The sequence below is a fragment of a genome, unplaced genomic scaffold, assembly GCF_019419815.1.
Source record: "Pyrus x bretschneideri cultivar Hongxiangsu unplaced genomic scaffold, Pyrus_bretschneideri_v1 Contig42, whole genome shotgun sequence".
In the NCBI taxonomy this organism is placed as follows: Eukaryota; Viridiplantae; Streptophyta; class Magnoliopsida; order Rosales; family Rosaceae; genus Pyrus; species Pyrus x bretschneideri.
In genome coordinates, this window is record NW_025999746.1 from 899508 (window position 1) to 910903 (window position 11396).

Consider the following 11396-nt stretch of genomic DNA (forward strand, 5'->3'; position numbering starts at 1 on the left):
GAATGCTTTTTGTTTTTGGTTTGAAACCGGGATTGTGCGGGAATTTTAAGACAGTTTGGTCTCATTTTTTGGGTAATTAGTTATCCAGCACAAAATTTGGACCTGTTCAAAAAGTGAGAGTTGGGTGGTAGCTGGGAATTTGGTTTGAGTTCACAGGAAAATATAGGTTTTGTCACAAGAAAGGTTCATGTGAAAGTTGAGTTTCTCAACTGCTTGATTGAATGAGCAGCTGACTATTTCTTTTCCTACAGATTTGAAGCTGTTTTCTAGAGAGAGAGAGAGAGAGAGAGAGAGAGAGAGTCATCTGTGGTCTTGTTTATTCAATTGGTGTTCTTGCTGTGTTCTTGAAATGAATGATTCTGGATCAGCAGTTGAAGTTTCGAAAGACAAGAATGGAATCGATCAAGTTCATCTTCAGAACCCGCGAGGAGCCTCAGTTCAGGTTAGATTTCTTTTACCAATATCGATATTGTCCTCAACTTAACCATTGGTTTAGTCTATTAGTAGCAGAACCATTATATATATATGTGTGTGTATATATAAAACTTCATTTTAATCCTTGGCAAAAATGACTTTTAGATTAAAACCATGCGTAAGATCAAAATCTAATTTTAGTCCTTTGATACATTAATAACCTCATTGATTAATTATATTTTTATTTTTTAATTATTTCTCTTTTTCTTTCAAAATTTTAATGTATTAATTTTATTTCATTATAATTTTCATTTTCATTTCATTTATCGTAATACATTTTGTTGTAAACATTTAGATAAACAAATTTTTGTTATACAATATATTTTGATATACATTGTCTTCTTCATTTAGGTACATTAAATTCATTATAATACATTTCGGTGCATACATTTAGTTACACACATTTTGGTACCTACATTTCGATACAAACATTTAGGTACATTAATTCAATATAATACATTTCGGTACTAACATTTCGGTGCATACATATGGTAAAAAAATTAAAAATTAAAATTTGTATGTTAATAAATTTAAATATTTAATGGGAGACATTAAATAAAATGCACATTAATTATTTTGAATCAAGGACACATCAAGGGATTATAATCAATATGTAATCTAACACCAATTTTATTTTAAATATCAATCTTCTTGAAGGATTAAAGTTAAAAAAACCCATATATATAAATAAAATAAGTTGTATTTTATTTAGTCAAGTTTCCGACGTAGGACTTGGTATACTTCAACAGGGCTAAAATTGCTGATTTATAGTTTACATGCATTCTGATGTTGTTGTGCAAACACAATCCAGGTGAGCTTGCACGGAGGCCAGGTTCTGTCATGGAAAACCGAACGCAACGAAGAATTGTTATTCATTAGTAGCAAGGTGAAGAAGTTATCTATGCTTATTCATTTGTTATTCATGAACAATCGGGAAAATGTACACTGATTTCCTATGTTAGCTAATATATTTTCTGTTTCGTCTATGAAGGCGATTTTTAAGCCGCCAAAAGCAGTCCGAGGAGGAATTCCAATCTGTTTTCCGCAGGTTGGGACCGGATCGTTGGACCATAACGGGTTTGCCAGGAATAGGATTTGGGCCATTGACAATGATCCTCCACCTCTACGTCCGAATGATTCGAATGGAAAAGCCTACGTCGACTTGCTGCTCAAACCATCCGACGATGATATGAAGATTTGGCCACATAGGTAGCACATATAGCAGCATGAATTCTGAAAAAGTAGCATACTAATGCTTTGTGTACAAATATTAGTTTCTAACATGATGATTTGCAACATGTTTTCCAGGTTCGAGTTTCGCCTTAGGGTGTCACTGGCAACAGAAGGGCATCTAACGCTTATATCGCGCATCAGGAACATCAACTGCAAGCCTTTCAGCTTTGCATTTGCTTATCATACGTACTTCTCCATTTCGGATATCAGGTACACAATGTTTAATTAAGCATAATCTAACTAAAGACTAATTGAATTTCCGAGATTTAAATGAATATAATCTGGACTGACAGTGAAGTGAGGATTGAGGGATTGGAGACTCTAGACTATCTAGACAACCTGTGTCAAAAGGAGCGGTTTACAGAACAAGGCGATGCTTTAACATTCGAATCTGAGGTAATTGTGTTTTCCCAAAACCTTCTCAACTTGTCAGTGGATCCAAAACGCTCTTTCTAATGAAGTGAAGCTCATTTTTTGTGGCAGGTAGACCGCGCTTATCTCAAGTCTTCGGATGTGATAGCAGTTTTCGATCATGAAAAGAAGAAGACATTCACCGTGCGAAAGGAGGGACTTCCAGATGTTGGTGAGAATCATGTTCTATTTGGATTAGTGTAAACTTTGACATTTTACTTGGTCACAAATTAAAATCTTGTGTCCTTGAACTTTACATGTGCTAGTTGTATGGAATCCATGGGAGAAGAAGTCCAAAGCGATGGCGGATCTTGGAGACGAAGAATACAAACAGATGTTGTGTGTTAACGGAGCATCAATCGAGAAGCCGATCACCTTGAAGCCTGGTGAGGAATGGACCGGTCGATTGGAGCTCTCCCTTGTCCCTTCCAGTTAAATCAAGAGACTAGCAGTGACTTGCAGGCGAAGAAATAAACCCAGTACCAATATTAATTAGGGTCGAAAAATTCGACAATGTTTGCAATAAACACTCATTAAGAACATGATCATTAGCTTTAATTTTGGTTTATGTTTCTTAATCGATTTCGTTCGACGGAGGCGGAGATTTCTTTTTGCTTCACCCCATTGTAGTTGTAACCTTAAGAATGTATATGGTTCATCTCAATTTAGTCGTGAAAATTTGTAATTTATACACTGCATGTTACAATTTGTAGAGGGAAAAATAAGAGAGAGTTAATCATGTTTTTTGGTGGAATATAATCTTTAAGTTTTTTAATTATTTTTTATTATAACAGGAACACGAGTGGTACACCACGTGTTTTTATATAAGTGGTGAGAAATTTTATTTTTTGAGTTATTAACTTTTTCATACATATATTCCATTATTTATATAATAACTTGTGGTGATCATATTGAAAAATTTATCGGTGCAAGATCACAATGAAGAAAAAAAAATGCAACAAGTATGAAAAAAAAGCCGCATTTATATCAGAGCCTAGTTTCGATCTAGGGACCTGTGGGTTATGGGCCCACCACGCTTCCGCTGCGCCACTCTGATTTGTTGTTAATATGTTAATATTAAATATATAAGAACTACACATAGAAGCGTATATAATTTCACTCATCAATCATCACTGTGACGCCTTATGGCCCACATATTCTAAAGTAATACATTACTAAATCCTTAAACCAAAATTCCGATCTTTGTTTCTATTTGTTTTACATTTTGCTCAATTTCATTAGAAGTTCATAAGCTATAGAGATTTGGTTTGAACTCAATGTCTACGAGAGTTGAATTTAATACATGATCTCACTTACAAATAAAAAAACCATTAAGTGACATTAACCAAGCTTAATTTTGAAATTAAAAACAAAATTTTTTTTCTTTTCTTGCTGAATTTATTAGTTATACTATGAACACGTTTATATAATTTGAAATATAAAAAAAAAATATTATGAAGACGTTTTTCACCAGGAGGGATTAAATGATTTTTTATTTTATTTTATTTATTTTTGTGTGAATAAACTTTCAAAAGTCATGATGAATCCGTCCACCGTTGTTGAGCATGACAGACCAAAGACAATTGCAGCTTTGGTCTAAATAAAGCAGCTGTGCATGCTTGCTGACACCGCAGCCCACATTCTTCGATCCAGGGACTCGTGTGATGGCCCACCACACTTTCACACGAGAATAGCCATTCACATTAGTAAGGTCGTATGCACACGAGTTTGAATTTTTTTTATTTTTAATATTGTACAAACGAGTTTGAATTTGGTTTTTTCTTAGTTTAAAGTAGAGTATTCTTGTATGAAATTTTTTTATTTTTTTTTTGTTAGAAAGTTGAGAACATTCATAAAAGAAAGTTCATCCTGACAGATTATATCGTACATAGCTTTAAAATGATCGCTATATTGAAAGAAGATGACACTTATGCAAATAAAGCATAAGTAAAAGTTCTTCCTTGCAGCGTGATGCGAAATATATTAAGCACACAAATTAAACCCTCTTCTGACAATTGTAGCAAAGTATGTAAGTAGGGATCGTTCAAAACCGGGGATTAGGAGGGATTGCTAAACTCTTGAAAACTGACCTAAGAACTCCAAAACAAAGTTAAAAACACTAATTTGGACTCAAAGAATGAAAAACGAAAGTTAAAACACTAAAACAAAACAAAAACTCAAAACAGCAACTAGAAGACTCAAAACTGCCTAAAAACCACTTTCTGGGCAGTTTTGAGCACCTACACTAATTTGGACGAAATTGGTTGAAAACTTGACTGAAAACACTTAAAAACATGAACCAAAACAATTTCTAACTAAATTGAGACTTCAAAGTAAAGGGGGATTTGATTTGGACGAAATTAAAGTTGAGAAAACAGATTGCAAAGTAAAACTGATTTTGAAACGTTTTTGGGGTTTTTAATGGATGATGGACTAGTTAGGGGTTTTTTTCTCCACACATGACAAGTATGCAAATGACTCGATTTCCAGTTATTCCTTCATAGAATTATGAATGACAATGCCCCAAATTAACCGTGACATAACTAGTTAATTCTCAAGTTTTCCTTGTGTTATTGAATTGGATGACATCATACGACAACCCAAAGCATTCTTCAAAAGTTCCTTACATGACATCATAATAAAGATACAATCAAAGATCATTACGTTCAATGAAAACTATAAGCATTGACAAAGCACTTGTGACTATGACATCATGACACTTATGCTAGGAATTGAACTTAACGCGATTGTGACTAGCAATCTTCACTACTTGTGAATATAAGTGTGTGACAATTATGTGAAACAAACTTATATTCTAGCATCATATTCATGCAAGCCAATTAAGTGTCGACCCCTAATTAACAAACACAAATACGTTATTACTCGCACAGTTAAGCCAATTGCATTCACGATTCAAGAACTCATAACTGGAATTTATCAAATCAACTTGCACACATAGTTATGGCTTCGAAATCACCCCTAACCAATAGGGGTTTAGCCACTCATGTTCATAGCAAAATGAAAGGAAAATAAATTAAACATTGAAATCATAAAACGAATTACACCTAGAATGCAGCAACGACGAAGCTTGAGCATCCAAGAGTCCTTCCTTCTTTCTCCTTGCTACGGCACAAAGGTGGATGGGGTGGTTGGGATGTGTTTTAGGATCAGGGATTATGGAATTGGATGGAGGATAGGCACAGCAAGGTGTAGTGTTTGGCTGGAATTGTGTTTCTAGGATTTTAGGATATATAGAATGGTGTGGCTAGATGAATGGACGAAAATTGGGTGAATGAATGATCCCCTTAGTGCCTTGCTGCAAAGCCTTATTTATAGGGCTAGGAAAGGTTTAGAACTTAGTTGAAACCAAAAGGTTTTGTACCAGAAATTCTATACATGAAACACTTAAAGGATATATGTGTGTAGCTTGGACAAGGTAGGACGGCTTGGACAAGGTAGGAGACAAGATAGGACGGCTAGGAGATAAGGTAGGACGGCTAGTGACAAGCTAGGACGGCTAGGAGACAAGCTAGGACGGCTAGGAGACAAGGTAGGACGGCTAGTGACAAGCTAGGACGGCTAGGAGACAAGGTAGGACGGCTTGTTCTTCCAATACAGAAATTAGGCACCATGTGTGAATAGATAAAGCCTTCTAGAAATAAGGTTTTTAGGCCCCCTTGCAGCTCCCTAACTGAATTCAAGCCTTCAAATTCGTCCATCCTCATGCCTCCATGCTTGCACTATCCAATCTTGGCCCAAAAATGCTCTAGAATGCTCCAAATTGCTTCTTTTTGCATACTTTGACACTAAAACCTGAAATTGCACGAAAATGACTTTAAACACTAAACTAACTAAGGAAAAACAACATAAATGCATGAGAACAAGCCAATTAAGTCGCATAAAAATGCTACTATCACAGCGATTACAAATTTTAAATAACCGAAAACAAAACCTCTACAGGGAAAAAAACCTCTTACATGACATTAATATGCATATATTCATCCTTTGATTCAAAGTTTCATACCCATTTATCTCTCACTAATGTAAAAAGAGAGACATACATAAAGGGATATGAAACAAAGGATGTGTAAGTTTTTCCTTTTGGATAAGGGAGAAAAGAAGCGAAATTTCATAGTATAATTACTCCTACTACACGTCAATATATAGTATATATCAGTTTTTAAGTGAGTCAAATATGATTCGCTCATTAAATTCTCTTGTATTCTTCAACCTATCCGGCTGTCAAAATTTAACAATGCATGTCATACATGGATGTACTGTAAATTTTTACTGCACATCAATTCATAGTATATATTGTATTTTAAGTGACTTAGATTCATTCATTAAATTATCTTTTATTCTTGAGCCCATCTAACTGTTAAATTTGACGATGTATATAATGCATTGATGCACTGAAGAATTTTTGTGTACAATAGCATGTCGTAAGAACACCAATTGGGTTGCACTACTATGTTTGAAGGGAAATAGTGAGCTACTCAATGGGACCATGTGCAGAAACATGTTCAATATTTCCATGAATTATAACGACCATGATGTGTTAGTTCAAGGTTTAGGAGGAACAATGAAAGCGATTTTGTTCACCCAACAACTTATTGGGCTACTCACAAAACAATGAAAAAACAAGTTGGCATTGGCCCTCAATGAAGATGGAATTATCAAATCCTTCAAGGAAAATAAACGAGTTTGTTGCACCCGTTGCATGAAACATGTGTCTCACGTTTATTATATTTTGTTTAGGCAACGAGTGCAAGGCGTAAATTGGGGCGTTTATAAATTAAGTTTAGTTTGGCTTAGTAAGAAAATTGTGGAGCTCAAGGGTCTCAATTAAATGAGGGCTATTGTATTATTCCTTATTTTTTTTTTTCTTTCTTTTTTCACAAGGAAGATAACATGTGGCAAGCCACGGTTATCCACATTTTTCAGACCCAGAGAGGCTATGGGGAATTCCACCCTGTCGGTGGCCACAACCAAGCAGACTCACCAATTCAAAATATCGAACATGAGACCGGCCAATGTATATGAAGCCTGATTAAGCAAATCAAAATGATAAACATGTATTAGACAGCTCCACATGATCTGTATTTGCATGTTCCCCTCCCATGCACAAATTCCCTTTCACCTCTAATTCACATGCAATTTCAACCCTGCAAAAAGTATGCAATCTAAATAAAAGCACATATATGCAGGGGCAGATACTAACTGCCTAATTTATTCTACAAACTTCCAATTGCAACATGCCTTCAATTTGGATTTAATTATTGGATACTTTCTAGAAAATGTGTAACTTTTTAATGTATTCGATACTCTGTATGTCACATGATGTTAATTATTTATTTAAATTATAACACGTTCATATTTTTTTAATATACTCTTGATGTGAGGCATATCAATTTTATTATTTATTCTTATTATTAACACATATAATTGTAGTTACTATGCATGTGTTCTCAATGAAAAATTAAATTCTTAAAATACGACGTGTAGAAAAGATTGGGAGAAGTTGTTGACATGTGTCACTGAAGTTCTAAAAGACGTTAAATGCTAGTTGGGTGGCAGACTGAGACCTAGCACATAGGTGGCAAGGCGGGGCTGTAACATCTCACATCATCCAGGGGAGTGGATCCTATAAGCCTTATATGTATATTCTCATCTCTACCTAGCACAAGGCCTTTTGGGAGCTCACTGGCTTCGGAGTTCATCATTGTAACATCTCATATCGTCCAGAGGAGTGGATCATGTAAGCCTTATATGTATATTCCCCATCTCTACCTAGCACGAGGTCTTTTGGGAGCTCACTGGCTTCGAAGTTCATCGGAACTCCGAAGTTAAGCTAGTTCGCACTAGAGCAATCCCAGGATGGATGACCCATTGGGAAGTTCTCGTGTGAGTTCCCAGAAACAAAATCGTGAGGGCATGGTCGGGGCCCAAAGCGGATAATATCGTGCTACAGTGGAGTCGAGCTCGGAATGTGGTGGGGGCCCGGGCCGAGATGTGACAAGGGCCTAGACAGATTTAAGTAATATATGTATAAATAAGGGTTTGCTTATACTTAAAAAATACATAATTTCATGAAAATATGAGGAACAAGCATATATTGCGTGTTCATCTAAGTATTTAACAAGTTTATTACAATTTATTGAAAAAATAAAATGCAAAATGAAAATGACCTATTATCTATCTACGAAGCTCATAGTCAAGCACATGATGAGATGATCCACATGTGGCCTGCTATTGTGAGAGTTGGGATTTAGGCAGGTCTAGATGGGCTTGGTGGGTGTTTAGGCGGGTTTGGATGAGCTCGGCGGACACCTAGGTGGTTTAGGTGGGCCCTAAACATCTACACGCTATTTCTTAATTTTCAAACACCTAATGATTAGCTGATTATCGTCTAGAAGCTGCTAGGCATAAATTTTTATAACAGTGAGAATCACAATCCGAATAATTCATCTAATGATGACCCCACATTAAAGCTTTCTTTACCAACCAGCAGCAAGGACAACAATGGCCAAATAATGATGTTAAGAATTTGTGATGAAAAATAAAAGGTGGTCCAGAATGACCAAGACATGCATTAAGACAAAAGTGGGTGTATTCTTATAATGAAACAAAAGAATAAGACAGATTAGGGGCAAAAATAATAAAATTATAAAAACAGAGAGGGAAAAAATAAAAAAATCAAAGTGGATATATATATATATATATATATATCCAATATTAGAAACATTGGCAAAAGTACTATTAATTTGCCTCTTTTTATATAGTTTAAATCAGTTTTACTAAGCTCCGTTCTCTTGATAACTTAATGATAAAAATTAAAAAAAATTTATTGTTAAATTGATATCAAGAGTAGAGATTAAAACATTAAAATCGCATTAATTAATTCTCCACCTTTGATAACCAACCCAAAACCCAATAACCATGTGTTTTTCAATCATCGGGTAACTTTGGAGAACATTTTTATAGTTTTACTTCTTCCAAAGAATATGGACAAGGAAACTGCTATCCACACACCCATTTGTAGGTCTCATACACCGTTGTTAATTTTTTGCCATTAATATCTTTTTTCAATTCATTTAATCCAACTATCGAAAACTGAGAGAGATGTGTAAAAAGTAAAAACGGATGGGTGTATAGCATCACCTTAGACCATCTTTAATCGAATGAGGGCCAAAGGGCTCTCTTTGGCCCTATAGCCCTCTAAGAAATTAATATTTTAATGAATAATGTCAGACCATTTTTCTTACCATCTCCAACCGAGAGGTCAGAGGGCCATAGGCCAAACATAGCCTTGTAACAAAAAACCATCTCCAACCGAGGGGGCTAAGGGGCCATAGTGCCAAAACATAATTTATTATTTTAATTGAATTAATATAGTTACTTAAATTAATCTACCTCAATAATTTTACGTTATGGGTTGTCCATAATTTTTCGAGATAGAATCTCAATAATTTTACGTCTCGGATCGAGTAGGCATTTAAATTTTGTGTTGTTAAGTGTTTTTAAAAATGTTGTTTAAGTTTCATGTTCTTTAAATGTTTTTTTTATTTTTTTTGTTGTATAATTTTTATGTTGTTTAATGTTACTTAATGTTATTTAATGATTTAGGAAGTTATAGGAAAAAAAAAATTGTAAAAAAAAAAAAAATATATATATATATATATATATATAATTCAAATATAACAGTTAGCTGACATCAGCAACTAGCCGTTGGATTCAAACTGCTAGACCAGCCCAGGGCTAGCTGGCTGGGTTGGGCTAGCCAATTGGTTATTTTCTCCTTTTTTGGCCTAGTGGGGCCCACGAGCCCTTTGGCCTTGCTCTAGGTTGAAGACGATTTTTGTGCAATTTCGGGCTATTTTCGGCCATGTGCCCCTTAGACCGGATCGGTTGTAGATGACAATGATGGTTTGGTGACCTAGGTGTAAAAAGTTCAATAATAATAATAATAATCATCATAAAAGGGGCTTACAGAAGCAGGTGATGGAAGCTAGCTGGTTGAAAATGAACATGGTGATTGCATTGACTTTAAACAGCCAATGTTTAAAGCTGAAAATTGTGATAATTGCTGCATAAAATGCTAATTTAAAAAAAATTGTCTTCATAATTATTTGGTATGGGTTCTGCTGCTTATACAGTTCCTAAAGGTTATTATCCTGGAAAGGGATCCGGAAAGAATCATTTTCCACCAAATCCATCAAATTCGGGATCTGTACTGTTGAAATTTGATCAAACAGGTACAGTTATTATAACTTTTAAAGGAGCTTTCTGTTTGTAGTCATTGAATCAAATTGCAACGATCCGGATCTCGAACTTGGTGGATTTGATGAAAAGAGATCCGAAGACGATCCCTTTCCATTATCCCCTACTTTGCTCTTTTTGCTACATGTGATGTTTAGAATTTTCATAAAAACGTTTATAGAATATAGTTGTCATGATGATAAGTTGTTTGACAAAAATCTCACAATACGGTTAAAATAAATGAATAAGATATAAAAAAAGGTGAACCGAAACAGGACCACAGAACAAGAAAAAAAAAATTATAAATCCGCCACGAAATAGAGCAAATCTAGTAATTCTACAAGCCATTAGACTTGGTTCCCAAATACGTATTATTGGAAAGATAGATATATTGGTATATATAGCCTTTACTAAAACAAATAGTTTCCAGATAAATGTTAAGACTAGAATCTCTAACGCTAGTTTTTAAGAGTCAACACATATCTGTGTATATGTATGCTAGTTTTTGGAAAGAGTCAACATATATCCATGTAAGCTAGTTTTTATTTTATTTTTATTTTTGAACAAACGTTAGTATCTGTACTAAGAAAATGAGAGAATGGGTTGTGACTTACAATAGGCTTGGACAATAATGTGATTCAATTTTTATTTTTAAAGAGAATCGAACTTAACACATCTTGATTACAAATACCAATAAATAGCACTAGACCGTTGTAGTAAGTGTGTTGAATTGTGAGTTCGGGATCTGGTGGACGGAAACGCCGTTATTGTGGGCCGGACTGGTTTGGCTCGGATGGTGACGTGTTGACGTCAGGTTGTGACATGTTAACGTGCTCTTTTCGTCCTTGAGCTGTCGTTTGTTAACGATGGGTGGAGAGGTTTATGGTTAATCCTGGCCGCTGAGTTTTGTGTCGCTGTGTTAGAGCCCGTAGGATTATGTGACGGCGTTTGGTTAACTTTTTTGGCCACGTACACTTACGATCCACTCGCTCTCACCACCGGTCACGTTATATTAACTC

At 35.1% G+C, this 11396-nt stretch overlaps 1 protein-coding gene across 1 annotated transcript; it reads left to right on the plus strand.

The window, feature by feature from the left end:
- Positions 1-2913, plus strand: LOC103928876 (putative glucose-6-phosphate 1-epimerase). Its single transcript, XM_009337980.3, has 7 exons — positions 1-442; positions 1286-1360; positions 1466-1683; positions 1783-1917; positions 2001-2103; positions 2191-2290; positions 2385-2913. Exons 1-7 carry the CDS (start codon positions 350-352, stop codon positions 2552-2554), a joined length of 894 nt encoding a protein of 297 aa, XP_009336255.2. The 5' UTR covers positions 1-349; the 3' UTR covers positions 2555-2913.
- The last annotated feature ends 8483 nt before the right edge of the window (positions 2914-11396 follow it).

Excerpts from the sequence above, each read along its gene's own strand:
- LOC103928876 (XM_009337980.3), top strand. The coding sequence starts at position 350 with ATGAATGATTCTGGATCAGCAGTTGAAGTTTCGAAAGACAAGAATGGA. Across the intron at positions 1,918-2,000 it reads TTCTCCATTTCGGATATCAG|TGAAGTGAGGATTGAGGGAT; the intron begins GTACACAATGTT and ends CTGGACTGACAG. Across the intron at positions 2,291-2,384 it reads GGAGGGACTTCCAGATGTTG|TTGTATGGAATCCATGGGAG; the intron begins GTGAGAATCATG and ends TACATGTGCTAG.